At 36.2% G+C, this 18,978-nt stretch overlaps 1 protein-coding gene across 2 annotated transcripts in view; it reads left to right on the forward strand.

The window, feature by feature from the left end:
• The window catches only part of FOXP2 (forkhead box P2), a 213,510-nt gene that overhangs the window by 153,677 nt on the left and 40,855 nt on the right, over positions 1 to 18,978 (forward strand). For both annotated transcript variants that reach the window (XM_018568425.1, XM_018568426.1), the window contains 6 exons: positions 7,889 to 8,090; positions 8,378 to 8,454; positions 8,588 to 8,689; positions 11,189 to 11,310; positions 14,590 to 14,659; positions 16,750 to 16,913. In XM_018568425.1, the coding sequence (XP_018423927.1) occupies positions 7,889 to 8,090; positions 8,378 to 8,454; positions 8,588 to 8,689; positions 11,189 to 11,310; positions 14,590 to 14,659; positions 16,750 to 16,913 (737 nt within the window). The remainder of the gene's footprint in view (positions 1 to 7,888; positions 8,091 to 8,377; positions 8,455 to 8,587; positions 8,690 to 11,188; positions 11,311 to 14,589; positions 14,660 to 16,749; positions 16,914 to 18,978) is intronic.

The raw sequence follows: 18,978 nt of genomic DNA on the forward strand, positions 1-18,978 counted from the left end.
TATATATAGATATATAATTACACACATACAATTACACACATACAATACAATAATTTAATAGGTGTCTAGGTGTCCCTAGCCATCTCCAAGCTGTAATGTATGCATCAGCTCAGTTGTACTTCTTCCAGAGTTAAGTTGGCCAAACACATTTAATGAATGGGAACAAGAGAAAACCACTCGCTTCCACCACCTACTCTAAAGTACATATTTGGTTATTTAATTTTTTATTAAAAGTAGTCGTGGTAGCTCAGCTGCTTTAGTACTTGAAAAGTGACTGCGGGTGATTGGCTGCAGTCCCTGTTCAACCAGCAGTGACTGCAACCACCAACAGAGCCACCCATGGTACAAATTTCAGCGATTTTGTAGGAATCATCTGAAATTCGAGCCATGCATGGCCAACTTTAAACTAAACAGGAAATTATTAATGTTGCCATTCAATTCCTTGTGAAAATCAACTTTTCATATGAATACATATATGGTGGTGGCCTGGTCAAATCTTATGAATTCTCAGAGTAGTAGACCAGTTTTATTGGCCTTAAAAATGTTATTACGTGTGGCAAAGATCTCTCTGTTTGTGTGTGTGTGTGTATATATATATATATTTATTTGATTTTTTTTCCCCAAAGCAATGTGTGCTGTTATATTAGGTTTGTGAGTGCAAGTAAGCTTGTCCTAAGATAAAGCTGCCATTTCTGCCCTCCCTCTGAAAATGCTAGCTGGCTGGCTATAATGTTTATCTACTTTCTTTAATATTTTCTAAGTCACTGACCTGGAACAGGAATGCTGATCAGGAAAAAAGTCAGTAGTTCATATCTTGTATGCTTGTCCTAGGTCCGTGACACAAGATGTAAGGTTCAACTCTACAGCCAGACACAGCCAGCATCTTATACTATCTCAGCAGCCTCCATGTTTCTCTTATGACAGACTTAAAGTATATCTAAACCTAAGAACAGAAATGTAACATTTTGTAGCCTAACAGTCTACCTTAGCACATGAAAATAGGAAAAAAACAGCCACCACGTCTAAGTACATTTTCTACAAATACAGAAAATACCTGAAATCTCAAACAACATAATCAACTTTATCTGTCTTCTGCAAACTACAGAACACTGCCCTAGATGTATTGGAGAAGAGGGGAGGTGTTTATAGTCCAAATCAGGAAGCAGCCTGAACTGACATCACTCTTCTCCATAGATAAGGCACAGTGAGTGAGCAGCGTCACCCAAGGACAGGAAGTGTGTTACTGGCAGATCACCAGGGGAAAAAAAGGAAATCATTGCAGTCTGCACTTCTAAGGAATTATATCTGTAGATATATTGCATTTTTTTATTTTGCCTTCAGCTACAATTTAAGCTTCTTTTTGACTAGTCAAGAACACATCTGCAGGCATTGTTAAAAACCTGGAGGAAGAAGGTGGGATAATTGCTAACAACAGCCAATCAGATTCATTGTTTAGCTTGTACCATACAATGAAAGGCTGATTAGTTGTTATGAGTCATAGTCCCACTTTTGTACATTTAGCTTATAACTGTTGTTATTGTTATACTTGTGAACACAACATTAACAGTATTTAATATTATGGGTTGTAAAGGTATCAGTGAAATGGCATGTGCTGTCCTTTTTAGAAGCAGACACTGTGGATGTTGTTTCCTTTTCAGTACACTGTTTGTACTCCTAACCAATCACAGCTTGCACAGTGACAGCACACAGGGTAGTGTGCTTTTCTTTGGAAAACCTGAAATTTCATTGAAATAAAATTAGTTTTCTTATAGCTTCCTATAGCACAATGTAGATAATCACAAGACGGAATAACTGTCTCATAAATCCATCAGGAATCTGCAGCTTGTTCGTTTCCAATTAATTATTCAATCAGTGAATTTTTTAACTCCAGCAGCATGGTTACGACTACGCTAATAAAGAATTTTCAGCCTATAATCCAAAACAGAACCTGAATGAATAATGTAATTGAAGTATTACATTACATAAACCACACATGAAAGAATTGCTAATTGTGTTTGATGGCGAGCAATTAATACAGAATCTAAGATGAACAATTTAAAACAAGACTACAGTTTAAAGATTCCACTGAAAAGCGACAACTCAAGTAGTGAGGTAAATCAACAAAGTTGAAAAAAGCTGTACATAAAAAAAAAAAATTATAATTTTTTACATTGCACAAAATAGAAAAAAAAGGTTTAAAATTGATATAGTAGTAGGGATTTATGATCTTGTGTGTACTGTCTCAGTTGAGACAGCCCACACATTTGATAAATATTAATAGGAGGAATTTATTACCAGGGAGAAATGAGCTATGTTGGTTCATCACTGCACCCTTAACAGCTATCAGTACATGAACACAAGGTGCAACCGCACTATTATATGACCCCATTTACTCTCTGAATGGTACTTCATTAAACGGTACCTTTTGGCCATGCTATGGATGGATGAAAATCAAAGTTATCAAGGCTGCAAGTCCTGAATAATGAGTTTCACCCAACCTTGAATATATTTAGATGAGCTAAGGTGGTTAAGTGTTCATCTTAGTTTTTACATGCTTTTCCTTACTTAATAATACATTCTTCTTTATCAGTTCATGATTGCATGCCTACAAACATGTTATGCTTGTTATGGCCAGCTGCTAAAATAAGTTAGCGGATCATTGTAAACATACTCATTTGCATACATATAGAAAATGAAATTCCTGCGCTTATTTTAAACATGTTTGACTATTTCTGACTTTAATCTTTTTTATTGTAATGCGAACAGTGGATAGCAGGAGTACATATTCTTGTCTGATACTCCCACATAAATTGATACAAGGCTTATAAAAGTAGTGTAAATAATATATCACTTTGCGCTTACTCAGTCTGCAGCTTTAGGGAGCCCATGAAACATATTTTAAAAACCTGGGTAAATGATGTTGTTTCCTCGCTCAGCAGACTTTATTTTTGGCTAATAGTGCAGAGGTGGGTAATCAGGAGGAAAAAGATTTGACAGTTCTTGGAAAAGTGCAGATGTGGAAACAGAAACACTGTCTCCAGATACCATTTACTAATATACACTGTAGTGCACACAGTGAAAAGTGCTTCTTATCAAGCTTATCAATTATTAGTTCCAGTGTCTACACTTATCAGTCAGGTGTCCATTCTGGCTCGTTTCATTTCTCTTAAAAGTTGTATGTTATGCACAAATGTGAAATTAATGCCTGTCTTCTTTGACATAATGCTGAAGACTTCTAAGTAAAGAATATATATTATATTTATTTAGATTGCACTGGCAAGTCTCGCTGCATATTACAGAGTCCAATGAACTTATCACCCCTGAATTAACTTGTGACTTGACAATCTCTACCATGCTCATACAGGCATACACATTGGACCAGTTTGGTCAGTCAACTATTTTCTGGTTGGTAGAAAGAAAGCAAAAAAACCAAATGCAAGCAGAGGGGAGCAGAAATAACCCCCTGCAAAGATCCATATTGTTCTCTTTCATCTGCACTAATTAGAGTGGAATTAATAGCATAGGAAAGATTAGAACCTTTCTCGGTTTCTTATTGCTGTCTGTATCCATGCTGGGGAGATTTATTCCCACTTCCCCTTGTGTCACTGAGACAGAAATTGTGAAGAATGTATTTAACAAGGTTATAACACAGCACTGAAAGTTTCTGTGTGGAAAGGTCAGAACATCATTTAGCTTTTGGTTGCCGCCTGTGTCCTCATAGACCAGATTTATTTTCTACTTCTTGTGTCTTAACCACTTGCCTCCGCCCGTTGTAAAAAAACGGACGGACGACACTGCAGCTTTGGTGGGTTGCCGTCTCCAGACGGCATTTTTTTTTCTGCTCGCGCGCGCCCCCTAGCGGGCACGCACGGGCTGAAAAGACCCGACCAATGCAAACACCCGTTACCGGGTGTTTCACATATAGACGATCAGCGGCTCCATAGCCCGCCGATCGTCTATATGTGCTCTGCTTCATCAGCTTCTTTGGGGTCCACAGGTGACATTAGGGGTCCTAGGGACCCCTAATGTCTCCATAAAGAGGACCTGTCAGTGTGCCTTTGCTATTATATAGGGGGATTGTTATCCCCCTATATAATAGCAATAACAATAAGTGCAAAAAATATATATATAAATAAAAAAATAAAAGTCACATATAAAAAAGTAAAATAAAATAAAAGTCGCGTATAAAAAAAGTTAAAAAAAAAACGCAAAATGTTGAACTCCCCCACCCCCACGTTTACGCAGATATAAACATAAATACCCGTCCGGTGCACCAGCGCGCAAACACGACAATTGCGCTACACACGTTACATATCGCCGCGAACGTCGCAGTGAGAGCAATCATTTTAGGGCCATCAATCACTGATAACACTAAACTGATGAGCGGTAAAAGCTTTTAAAGCATAGCCTATGGCCAATTTTGGGTATTATCGTTTTTTGAGGTTTTGCGTGCGCACACAATTTTAGGGCTTGACATGTTTGATGTCTTTTTACCCGACGTGACCCCGTCTTTTATATTTTACCAAAAAATTGGGTAATAATAAATGTTTTATCATTTAATATAGGGGAAATCGTTTTTCTTTTTAATTTCGGTAATTGTTCCTTAATATAGTAAAAAATAAAAACCCCAGTGGTGATTAAATGCCACCAAAAGAAAGCTATATCTGTCCCTAAAAAATGGTATAAAATTAATTTCAGTACAGCGCTGCATGACGGAATAAATGTCAGTCAAAGTACCGCAGCGCTGAATACTGAAAAATGGCCTGGATGGGAAGGGGGTTTAACACCGCGGATGTCAACTGGTTAATGGGGGGTTTAAGATGCTTCTGATCAGGTTTACATCTGTATTATAGAATCCATGTATCAAAAGATAAACAAGAAAAGAAAATTGTTCCAAGTTAATGTAGTTTAAAGCTGCATATAAGGGTCTTTGTAATATTTTTATTATATATTACAAACAATTAAAACAGCGCTTTTGTAGTAATGATTTAATCCCACCAACCAGGACAATGTATTTCGTAGAAGAGAAAAGTAAACTGTCAGATATAAAGTTTTTTGGTTTCCTCAAATGAAGATCAAATAAAAATACTCTCATGAATCAAAATAAAGTTATTTTGACCCACAACAGTGTTTTCTTTAATCTATTAAACAGCTATCATAGTACCACCCTTCAGCTCAGCCGAGGAGATAACAAACACGGTATATGCTGTAGGACCATATAAATTGATTGAATAATGGATTTCTTTTGCAAATGCTGTGCTGGCTCTTCAGTGCAATAAGCCACTTCTCCAAAAACTTAGAAACCTATTTTAAGGGAAGCTATAATGGTATAGGTACATTTTATATGTTTTAGTAAGTTTATGAAGCTATGTTTTGTATTATTTTTTAGTATAAAATTCTTATTTTACAAATTAACATTTTATATAGGATGCATTTATAATAAAGTGTTTACAGGGCATGTTCAACACTGCCCCTGCACTTGTTGGTGGCTCTTGCAGTTTGTAAAGAAGAAACTGGCTATATTAGCAGAGAGGTTGTTGTGTGTGTAATCCGATAACCCCCTATTCCTGTCAATGCATAACACATACTGTCCACAACATAATTGTAGTAAATAAACTTTCTAAATACTTGGAACATTAACCTTGCATTTGCCATCTGTTCATTGCAGTTGGTAAATATGCACCCTTCATATGTAATAATGTAAATACAAAACACTGTAAGTGTCCTAAAAGCTGCATAGTAAATAATAAATGATAGAACTAAATGTAAAAGAAGTCTATTTTACAAACATTTTAAATGGTCACCTCGCTTTACAACAGGATAAATGGCTTCAATATTTCCAAATGTTAGCACTATGCTTTATATCTAAACACAGAAAACCGAAATTCCAACTAGTTTATTTGACTCTTCCTTTTTTAATAAGGCAGCATGCAGCGTTATGTAGCCCATAGCAACCAGCCAGCAATCTGTTTTCACTATACTAGATGCTCAAGCTAGTTGCTTTAGCAACCTAACAGATTTGGGTTAACAGTAGCCACATCATGTCCATGATCATTCCTTAATGGTTGCTGTGAGTCACTAAACTTTGCTCTGCTCAACCTTATTGTATAAACCTGTTTGTATCTAAACTTAATTTTTAGATTGAACCTGCCACATATTATTAAACCTGTTTGAGATAATGATGGTATAAGTGAAGGTATTATTGTCTGTGTATGGTACTGTTAGGCTTTATATTCGATTTGCATTTTTCTGTGTACATGTGTTATACATGTAGATCGAAGCATAATGTAACCAGAGAGGGATTGAAAGAAGTTGTAGTGTTCATGATATTAACAAGTACATAGAATTGGTGTTCTAAATGCATGAAGTACAGCATTTAGTCATATCATCTCAGCCTTTTTATGTACGTAACAAAGAATTCCCATTTCACTTTGCTGGCTTTGAGTGGGAGCTGAATAACAGTTTGTGGTTTATTGGGAACAGATGCACTTGGGGAAGCCTTCAGGGTGCCAGTCGTTATTATTAGACTGCTAATGTGCTTCTTCTGGCTGCTTCCCAAGAAAGAAGAACAATTAGCTGGCATATGTTAATTTTTGTTTCCCTAACAAATCTCACCACTGACTAAATGTGTAAAACAAATCCACAAAGAAAGATCAATCAATGCTGTACACACCATTTCTCCCTATTAAAATATTGTTTGCCTCAGAAAGAATGTTTGGGATTTAAAAGGGGCAGGTGTTGCCAAATTCTATACAGTAGCAGCTGATTTTTATGTTTAGGTGAAAGGCTAATGCAGTGTGCAGACAAATAATTATTAATACAAGCATCAGTCTAGGCATTTTAACACTTGCTGTTCTGAAGGAGCATGAAGGGGTTAAGTAGGGCTATGAATCAAATTACCCACATATTATCCCAGATGAATACCATTCAGATTATGGATGTAATCATTGCAAGTGTTGCACTCCTTTTAAATTTTGCTAATTGGATGCTATTTATGGCCAAAGAGGTGTGGTAGAGGTGATGAGTTTTTTTTTTTTCGTTTTTTTTTTTCTTTTTTTTTTTTTATAATGAGGAACAGTGGTTTACTGAGGGGATTAATAGATGATACATTTTAGAACAGATTGCATATATTCTCACCTATTTTCCTTTTCTCTACACTGACACCCACTTTCCAGAGTATATCAGCAATAAGTGACACTGTAATCACAAATTGAAAATGATCTTTCCAGTGGAATTGGCAAACTTGACATTTCATTATATTTGTTAACACATGCCACAAATGATTGTTAGTGAGGAAATACCATTTCCCTCTCCCCATCTTCAATCAGATTTAATTTGAAAAAGTTCAGCCTCCTCTGGCTAATTTGCAATTAAGACAATTTTGTTTGAATATGTAGTAATGTCATTACCATTCCACCAAATTAGCAAGGAGACTAAAGGTCAGTGTAAGATTTTCCAGCTGGTTGGAGCTTCTCATCTGAGATTTAGGACTAAGAACAAACACTATAGCATGGTCGGAATATGAACTTTTATTTAAGGTCTTTTCTCTTTGGGTCTTTTGATTTTTTTTTTCCCCACTATTTTGAAGGTAACTAATTCACTGATCAGTATGCACTTCATTTCTCATGACTGGTGAACACAAGCTAATTTCTACCTGTTTGGCTAAAGTACTGTTTTGAAGATTATTAGATAATCTCACTAACTCTCTTTCTCTAATAAGGTTCATGTCATAAAACGATATAATTGTCTGTAATAGGTTCTTTTCCCTTGAAGCAATCAGTTACCAGCATGTGCACAGTATAAATATTAAACCAATTTCCTCCGTCTTAAACATATTATTTTCGGATTGGAAGTGTCATCTCTGATGTATGTATGTGTTCTCTTACAGCTAAACCTGGTGTCCAGTGTCACCATGTCTAAAAACATGTTGGACACATCCCCTCAAAGCTTACCTCAAACCCCAACCACGCCAACCGCACCTGTCACTCCAATTACCCAGGGACCCTCTGTAATCACATCGGCCAGTGTACCTAATGTTGGAGCCATTCGAAGAAGACACTCTGACAAATATAATATACCTATGTCCTCAGGTATACTAATCATTTGTTTTGTCTCAACTTTTACTGAACAAGCAGATCTTTGAGAACGTTTTTATTACTGCTTGTTTTTTATGTTTTAAAATGAAAATATATATGTCTTTAAGAGAGGGCTAGATTTAATCTTTGAATAAAAATAATGGCAGGTGTTCTTATATATAACCTAAAACACGTCAATAATTTATGATTACATTGCACATTGTTTTATGCTAACACGTGATACTGGTTTTTGCTATGGGTATATACAGTTTTTAGATTGCCACTATGCTTGTGTTTTATAGAAATTGCCCCAAACTACGAGTTTTATAAAAATGCTGATGTCCGGCCCCCATTTACATATGCAACTCTCATAAGGCAGGTAAGTACAAGGAAAGTGAACTTTCATTAGATGAACATACGTTATTAGCTCAAGATGACACAGTGATACAAATGACATCTGGTCTAGTTAGAAAGTATTTTTAATGTCACTACGCATCTTCGTCTCATTTCAGGCTATCATGGAATCAAGTGACAGGCAGTTAACACTTAATGAAATTTACAGCTGGTTTACACGGACGTTTGCTTACTTCAGGCGTAATGCAGCAACTTGGAAGGTAACTACTTTCGAGCAGCTTTAGATGGCTCACATAGTGCTTGCTGATAGCACAAGGACCATTTATTTCCATGGCATAAGCAGATTAGTATCTGCGTCCTCTCTTTTTAACCTGCCTCTTGAATGGAATGAATTCTCTCTCTCAAAATGACAAGTGAAAGAATAATTTTGCCTCTGATATCGTTTTCTAATTTGGTGCAATTAATAGCAGAGGCTTGGCAGAGAAATGAGGGCCTGACACACTAATTACAGTGTGAGCACTCAATCATCAACACCTTTGTTAGTCGCACTATATTACTTTTTCTCTTGCATATTATTGGCTAATTAGTTTGAAAAATGTCTGTTTGCCTTGTGCAACAAATGGAGGCTGTAGGTTTTGTCTTGGTCTATGCCTTTTGTACACATCATAGCTCATCATACAGACTGGATCTGCCACTGTAGTGAAAGCTGGGGCTACTCAGCTGGAACTAAAAAGAAAGTAAAGTGAATATTATCCTGTCAGGACATAAATGCAGTTTATTTACTTAGACAAAAGAGTTCATCTATATCCCTGTCCAAACAACCTTATTGTCTGGTTCCCGCAGGGTGCTAAAAAATGTTCGTCATATGCATCTATTTCTGGTAGAGAGCAATGTCTGGCAAGATAAGGGTACTCAGCACAGTCTAAGTGAACTGTTTTATTTTCATTTCAAAAAGCAGTCAGAAACATCAATTAGCCACAAGCCATTTCATACAAAAGGGGAGAATGTTTGTAGCTGAGCAGAACAGAGGCGGCAAAGCACTCATCAGCATACTAAGAATTTTCAACTGTGAGATATGCTAAAGTGAATTAATTTGGATTTAAAATGCAAATGAATCTGGCAGGCGATTACAGATATATGGGTGTGAAAGGTTTATAATGCTTTTCATTTACAAAATGTTTAGAAGTTATTAGCTGCTGTGTTGCATAGCGAAGTGATGCAATTGTTTTATTTACGCACTGCCAATGGGCACATGTTTTGTTTAGTGGGGGAAAATAAACAACTACAGGAACCTGGCCAGAATCTACCTAATGACTTCTTTTTCCAATAGGTAATATTTATGTTGAAGATTTGCATTTTCTATTGTTACTCATTAGAGATTGTACTGAATTTTCTGTCATTTGATTTACTGAAAGAAATTTAAAAAGAAATGAAAGGTGATTTAATATCTTAGCTTGGTCTCATCTCCACAGCTCGGGGATCCAGCAAAACTCATTCTGAACAGCTTATTAGTTCTAACTATATCGCATGCATAATAAAACTGCTCATTTGCTCATTAATATTAAAATTATCATATTCCGAGCCATGGGCATTAAGATCAATCAAATCCTTGGATTTCAGGTCAGATGCTAGATCTGCTTATGCTTTTTTTTTTTTTTTTAAAGAATTCTTCTCTTAAAGCAAGCCAGAAGCTTGTCTTTGTGCAAATAAAAAGAAATCTTTATCAAAATTACTTTGTTTCATATTCAAGAAATAAGAATTAGGTCATTACCGAATTGACTTGATAGTATACGGCAGAAGAATCCGAATAAAAATATGTCAGATTAATGATCCCCTCCATAAATGTTTTAGCTGTATTTAACCCCTTTATAACAGTAATTTTATTTAGATGAATACTTTTTCTTATCTGAAACAGTTATGTTTAAAATAATCATTTGTTTACTGTACTTATAGATGCACATATCTGTGGAAACAAATATGCTTTTATATATTTGCATTTAACTGGAAAATTATTAAGCTAACTTTTATTTCTTTGACTGTTTTTAGTACATGCTCATCTGAAAATACACTGTAAGCATCATGGCATAAGGAACCACAGCCTCAAGAATTCTGTGCAGTGCAATGTTAAATAAAAAGAGAGAGTAGAATATAAAATATATCACTGCAGAACAATGAATAAATGACAAAGACTGTGTAATGTATATTTTTGGCTGTATGTCTGTAATGCTTACCCATCACTCAGCTGAGCCAGTAGTCAGAAAACATTAAACTGTAACTAGAAAATGGCATCTAATAATACTGAATAAACAAACTCTGTCATTTCATTATTGTGGGATGAAAAGAATGCCTTTGAGCTTATTTGCATAAAGCTTTGTGCAAAATTAACACGTGTCACTGTAGCCTTTTTAGCATGTTAATAACTCAAGCAGGACTGGTTCCTTTGGACATTTCATCTGTCCCCGAGTGCATGATCAGGGACAGAGCTGAGCTGACCTAATTGTTCTGGCATTTTCAAAGATACTGTAATTTGTACAGATATTGCAATTTAGACCAGCTCACTGAAAGGAAGGTTCTGACATAGCTATTATTAAAATAGCTTGAAAGGTTCATATAGTGTAGGTCAAGTAAGTCTTTTTTTTTCTCAACTTTGGTCCATGTTATAGCAAAACATAAAATTTCTATTTTTAATTCATGCCATCTGTACCAACAAAATGTGAATTATTTCATGGAACCGCCTCTGTTTCTTATGTCTTATTTAGAATGCTGTACGTCACAATCTCAGCCTGCACAAATGTTTTGTTCGAGTGGAGAATGTTAAAGGGGCTGTATGGACAGTAGATGAAGCAGAATATCAGAAAAGAAGGTCACAGAAAATCACTGGGTATGTCTCCATTATGTGTATATATAATGATAAATATCTGTTGCCATTGTCCACCAGTGTTTAGCAGACGTCAAGCATGTTCTTTGCTCCACAGGGGTCAAATGCAAAAGAGACTGGGCTTATTAAGGTTAACAATGATTTGAGGAATGGAAATGAATTGACAGGTTAATGATGATAAATATAATGAAAGAACCATGTTTCAGTTTAAAATTATCTACGGTATTGCATATTTGCGTGCCTCCATACTAAAAGCTCAGGATTACCGTAATAAAACACAAAATTACCATGAAATTCAATTTTTTAATTTGCACTTTAATCAATTGAACTTTCCGTTAATTGCATAAAACTCTTAACACTTAAAGGCAAAAACATTCACAAACGATTTCCTGTCCATTCCACGGTCACATTTTGCATTAAGCTGTTTATGTGCATACTACAAAATGTAAAAAAAAAAAATTCAATTCTAGGCGTAATCCTGAAAAAGTCAGAAGAACATGAAATAACAAGCCATTTATGTCAGGCAACACATGACATGTATACTTCATACATTACTGTATGGTGCAGGAGGTACAAATCAGACCAGATCCAAGCTAGTCAGCATTGATTCCCATTGGCTTGGTCATTCCAAGGCCTGTTGGAAAACCACTACAGGAACAGGCTTATAGATGTCATTTTCTAAGTGATTGACATCAACAAACACTGCAACATAAAGCTGTCTGGTTGATAGTTGCAGCAAAATGGCTCTTTGTGTATCCTGTGTTAATAACAAATGAAATATAATTGTCTCTATAGGCTGCCAGACGCTTTGCTGTCCTGTACATAGGTGAATTCACTCATGGCAATGTTTTTATTATGAACTAGTCTGGTTTTAGAAGTTCCCATTCTATTTCATGCTATAAGGATCCCACTAATCACTAAACTAAACTGGTCATATGATAAAACTTTGTTATCCTTTTAAGTAAAAACAAAAAAGCATTTCTGTGTTAAACACTGTTTATGAAGTACTCACATCTCTAACAGACAGGTGCATGTGTAAAAATAAACACAGTACCTGTGTGAGACCTCTCCTCCTCTGCATGTTACAGTATGTAAGAACCAAGGAAAAAGCTCTGTTTCCATGCAGCAGTTCCCCCTGTTTTGCTATATGGAAAGCCTTTTTTTTCAGTAAGCGGTTTAGTTGGGCATGTGAACATTATCCCTGAAGTAATGTACTGGACTGAATTTTAGCTACACTCCTACTGCAGTATAGTAAAGTAAAAGTGGCATTTGATTATGTTGAGTGATTTTACCAGTTCTCCATAAAGCAATAACCTGTTTTTCCTTTAGGCTGCAGTTCCATAGGTGCCACAAAAGAGAAAGAATTTCTAATCAGCACTGCTAAGTCATCCCTTTAATTGCTGTCACATCTTAGTTATACAGTTGGAGGTTAATTAGGCTCTGTCTAGAGACTGTACAATCACTTGTTATGTGAATAGCCAGTGTTAAGCTGCCCATAAACATGAGATGTTGGCCCGAGTCTCTAACCACTTTTGGCTGCATTGGTAACAATCTTATATGCATGGGGTGAGGCACAATATTGTTGGCTAACTGCTCTTGGAGGGAAGACCTCAGCCTTGCAAGGTATTTTATTATAATGCATAATATAACAGATATGCAGCAGTCCTATTGTGATTTACATCCAGACTACCCTGAAATGCATTGATTGTCAGAACTTATTTCACTTGTTATTTGTACACTTAGCACAAAGTAGAAGTAAACCTTAAGTGTACTCTATTTAGTCTTGTATAAATCATTTTATCCTTTCTGATAACTCGATTTGATTTTCTAGTAATTGAAAACGCTCATTCTCTAATAACCAAAGTCAAGAGTTCACATTTTAATTGCACCAGTCAATAGTCATAACATGCCAAAGAAAAGTTTCATAAAGCATTGCTATTATAAAAAAAGCCTACATTTTTACAGCTCATTTATAGCTTAGAACAATATGGACTTTAATTTTAAAGTAGTAAGGCTTTTAGGTAAAGAGTTCTTGCAGAAGGTTTGCATTTAGAAGTAGTGGAGTTCAATAATGCCTGGTTGAGTCATTACTGTAAAGTTCCTGAATCCTTTTACAAATAGATCTAAATAATATCACTTATATATCACCTACTGTACATAATTCAGTCTTTTGGAGCAGATCTATTAGAAAAGCAGTGAACCAATCATGCTGTAGTTGGGGGAGGGGATATCTGACAAGCCCTGAACACAGAGTTTCCAAAGAACAAGGAAAAAAAAATCTTTGACCAGTCACAGTGGGCTACAGATGAAAATAGATCATTTTAGCATGTTAAAACAAAATGTGTAGCAGTTATATCGATTGTTTAATGAAACATAGACAGGGGAATTTATCAAAACTGGAGCAGACAAAATATGGAGCAGATTTGCACTGAAATCAGTCAGCTCCTCTGTCTCATTTTCAAATCTTACCTGAGAGAACTGAAGAGATATGCTGATTGATTGCCATGGGCAACTGCTCCAGATTCTGTTTGCTCCAGTTTTAATAAAGTCTAACATTGTCCTGACTGTAAATAGTAGACAACTCTAGGTACCTTCATAACATCTCTGCTTACCTTTATAGCATCCCATGACCCCTAAATCTGTATGCTATAATAACATTTACACCTCAAGTTCTTTATTATTGGCCCTTGACTTTAATGGCCTGCTCTACTCACCAGTTGTAGGACACATAGGTGGGACAGGCATCATTGGCAACCTGGAAGCTTAGTTGGTAATTGCCAAAGAATATTCGTTGTGGCATGCAGATACCTGGAATTGCCTGTTTAAAGTGCCACTTTAGAATCTGTGTCACTTCAAAGTGAAGAATTCATGCTTCAGGGTTTATTTGCTAAAGGCAAATAAGCTAAGCAAAACTTCCCATGCAAAGTGCAAATTCCCCTGCAAGGTAAAGAGCCTATTCACCTTTACTAAATCAACCATATTGTGGTGCAAATATAGATTTTGTTTCCCACCAACAGATTTCCTTTGAATGTAATTAAGATCTTCTTCGTCATGTGTTGCTAGGCTTCTCAACAAGCACATTTTTGTGACTTTGACACTAAATGACACTTGACACTAACTCAGTTCAAATAACTGCATTTCTGTTGTAGTGCACTAGCTGTATTCATGCTTGATTTATTGTGGACTTTTAAAGTTTATTTATAGATAACTGTCATTTATTTGTCAAAACTGCATGGTCAGAGAGAGTACTTTCTTCAAACAATGTTCTTTTTTATTTTACAGTAGTCCAACATTAGTTAAAAACATACCTACCAGCCTTGGCTACGGTGCAGCTCTCAATGCAAGTTTACAGGTAACAGAACATTCTGAATTAATTTATACTTGATTTGTAACACACAATATATACTCACTAGCTTTCAGCACAAAGACTTTGGTACAGGACTATATGATTTTTTTTTAGCTGTCATGTCTTATAAGGTAATCGTAATTCAGGGGTTTATTTACCATTATAGGTTAGTGTTAGTGTCAGTTGTTGAAGGTTTAACATTGAGTGTTAATGTTAAGAATAGGGTTAAAATTAAGGAATTTGTTTAATGTAATTGGAAGAGGTAATTTAATAAGGGAATTGCCTTAGCTTACCTCTTTCTAAAGCTGGTCATACACCTTACAATTATCTGCAGATTTTCTGTGGATAGAAAGTGTAGATGAAAAAAGGTACAGCAGATTCCTCCATCTACACTTAACTGTGTAGATGGAGTAATCTCCACCTGGGCCAATCTGTTGCACTTTTTCCATCTGACCACAGAAAATCTGCAGATAATTGTAAAGTGTATGGGCACCTTTAAAATGCTATTTATCTGGCTGTTATGCAGGCCCTGTGGCTTCAGTTGCTTCAGACTTGCTGACTCACAAAAAGTGTGTATATCAGAAAAGGTGGATTAAAGGCATACGTCTGTATCTTCCTACTTGTTTCTGGTTAGTAACTCAAAGTAAATGGCACAAGAGTCAGGCAACTAGCATTTGCAGGAGAGGTCAGCAGTGGCAGCCTCGGGTCATGACAGATTTACTTTGTTTTAGGTTTTCACGCTAAATATTGAGTTAGTGTTGGTTTAAGGGGAGGTTAAGGTTTAAGTTTTAGAATCAGATTAAGGGTTACAGGATTTGTTTAAGGTGGGACTATCAGTAACTTTACAAATCTGCATGAAAAAATATGTGATATGTCACAATATAGAGCAACATTTTTAAAGAAAATTGTTCCTGACATAGTTTAAAAGTAGCTCTCCAGTTTCAGGCAGGTGACTTTGGTTAGGCCAAGATGAGGCCGTCAGACTAATAACACCAGGGGGAAGCATTTCCTCACTCTCCCCTGACAATAAGATAATAACATTGTAACGTTGTACCAAAAAAGGTAAGCGGCTGCAGCACAGAGCTGATCTGCGTTAGTCATTTTTGAACACAGTGAAGTACTGCACAGGCAACAGGATTTAAATGGCCGTGTTATTTCTGAGCCAGAATCTCCATACAGGAAGTACTGTAGATGCTGGCCTGGCATAGTGCTCAAACAAAGATGACAACATCCTCCTGGAAGAAAATTAGATGAAGGCAATACTGTGATCTCTGAAACATATTACATGCTTAATGGTGTTAACCTGATAATTTGTGTAGTACACATGCACTTAACATGAAAAAAAGCTGGTGCTAGGTCTACTTTTAGGGGTTAAGTTGTCAGTGTTAGAGGAAGATTTGTTTACGGTCAGTTTTACATTGTTATATTTCGGGGTTAAAGTGAGAACTAAGTGTTAGGGTCAGTTTAATGTTTAGGTTTAGGGGTCAGAAACAACACAGAGGGATATACTTATTTTAAACTTGTTTTTTGCATGAAAAGCCCTAGCACAGTACTTAACAATGTTCTGAATACATGTCTGTCTATCTATCTATCTATCTATCTATCTATCTATCTATCTATCTATCTATCTATCATGAAAACACACACTTTTCTTTATTAGTTTTAGCAGGCACAGTTATAAAGCAAAATACTCTGTGCCTAATTCCTATTACTTTTGATGTGAAGTGGCAAGAAGGACACCCTGTGGCAAGTTTTGGAATACTCATGTTTTCTCAGTGTAACTGACTGAATTGCTGCTATTAAGTCTGAGATTTTAACCAATACTTTTCTAACGTAAGCATCAGTGTACTATGTTGAAAGTAATGCAATCTAAGCATTGCAGACTCCTTAATACACCAAATTGGCAGTAAGCTAGAAAACAGAGTAAACCAAAGCAAAATTGTGCTGGCTAGTACTTTGCTCTGCAGATTTTATACTTCACGTGTTACCCTCTCTCAGATAAATATTAGTGTCACATAAAGGTCAAAGGCTGACAATCCTTGTTAAGAAAAAGGTCTGAGAAAATAATCGTCAATCTCCCTTTTATTTCCTACCAGGCCGCTCTGGCAGAAAGCAGTTTACCTTTACTGAGTAACCCAGGTTTGATAAACAATGCATCTACTGGCTTACTACAGGCTGTGCACGAAGACCTCAATGGTTCACTGGATCACATCGACAGCAATGGAAACAGCAGTCCAGGCTGCTCCCCACAACCACACATGTAAGTGCATACAATAGTGTATTATGGTAAACTTGTTTCAAACCTGAGCAGTTCACACTGAGCATTTGATGAAAAAATGAATTTGCAGAGATTACTTTCAGTGAAAACTGCTTATACCAAAGTTATTGGTATATACAGAGATAAAGGCAGCTGAAGTTGTACACAAATGTCAATGTTTCCTGTAAAAGTCAAGCTTGGCCATGCTCCTACCCTCATCCTTTGTAATCACCTAGGCCATCCTTCACATTGGAAGATAACATACAATTCTGGAGATGGTAGAGGCAGTTCAAGTTCAACTTTACCTGAAAAGTTCAGAGTTGCATATAGCTTCCTCTGCCTACTTATGCATTTTCCCCTCATATGCTCAGTTCAGGTTTTGCCATGTTTTGTGACAAGTTTACTTTGTGTTACTGAATGCCTGTCATCCTTCATGGCTAAATCAGGAGACAAATGTATTATGCATTTTGGTTTAAATGTTGGTATTCTCACCTATGGTCAAATGTATTATTATAACTTTGATAGGTTGGTTACTTTTCAGGGATCCCTTATTTTTAAAGAACTGATTACTTTTGCTGAAAAAAAGGCAATATACCAAAAGAAAAAAAGGCAAATATATTTGTTACCCATAACTGTTACCTGTTGTACAATACAAATGCTTTTTACACATTAGGAATTAGTGTATGGGGTACAAATTACACATCAACACATCTGGATATAACTGTTGTTATGCAGATATCATCAAACCAATCATTTTATCTCCCTCCAGTACTATTTAGTGACTTTTCAGCTGTTGAAATCTGCATTCATTGTTGGCACTGTACATTTCTTGACAAGATGCCAATATTTGCATGCACAGTTGTGAATATGCTGTGCATTTAGCTTAATAGGTTGTAGCTCATACATTTACAGGATTTGGAAGCGTATCAAAAATAACAAATGTTGCATTTCCATCTTGTTACATATGTCGTATTGTGTTAATGTGCTAATCAGATACATAACATCATTTTACACTCTTGTTACTCATTTACATGATCAAATGCTTTATCTGCTCTTTTCTTTGCAGTGCTCATCATCAGCATTTTATGATTACTGTCAGTGCACTATGCTTAGCTACTGTAGTACATTACAAAGTATTCTGATGTACCTGTGCATCAATTTAATGCTGTATAGATTTAAGACACCTTCTCGAGAGATCAACACTGCAAACTGCAGAGTTCCAGTGGATTGGAAAATTTGCTCCAGTTCCTTACACTGGCTGCTTATAGAGCAGAGACACAGGATTTATGCAGGCTAGTACCTGCATATGGCCAGCCTAGCTTAGAGCAGGTGTGAGTCAAAAATCTAGACTGATGATACTTTTCTTTCTATGACAGTGCTCTTGTTTGGTCTGACCTGATAAGTGCTATTAAGTGTTCTATACATATGCTACCCATGTTGTTCAAGCATATGTATATGGGAGGGGCAGACTTGATGGACCACTTGGTCTTTTTCTGCCATCACTCTTCACTATGTTTCTATGATACCAAATGTTACTATCTGTTGGTTGCTAGCAGTTACAAAATGTTTATGGTGTAAACCATAAAATCATTATTCCGGTGTCTACCTACAAATTATTTTAGGACTGCCCCTTAATATTTCCTTTTTACTTTAAAGACCCCGTCACCACCCTAAATATGTGAGGAATAAGCTATCATGTAACTGTATTCACAGTAGAATAGTTGTGGCTCTCTTTATTTTCTAAATTTGCTGCAAACAGTGCCGACACTTATCCCATACATCTCAGATGTCGTGTACTAATCTGTTGCCTTTGCATCCCCTCCCCAACCCCGATGTCACTGTTGTTTATATTAATATTTATTTTGGCTAGTTATGATTTGTTTTTACACAAAATAACAGCATGGATAAGGAACAATAACAACATGTTTCGGAGCAATATCAGTTATACAAGTGGCATGTATTTTTGTACAGTACATTATGTTCATCAAGGAGCAATAGTACATTTTTTGTACACCAGTTTTTACAAAGTTGTGACAGTATAGGTACTACAAAGTAGACTGATCGGGGG

This window comes from Nanorana parkeri, unplaced genomic scaffold, assembly GCF_000935625.1.
Source record: "Nanorana parkeri isolate BGI_ZX_2015 unplaced genomic scaffold, ASM93562v1 scaffold1185, whole genome shotgun sequence".
In the NCBI taxonomy this organism is placed as follows: domain Eukaryota; kingdom Metazoa; phylum Chordata; class Amphibia; order Anura; family Dicroglossidae; genus Nanorana; species Nanorana parkeri.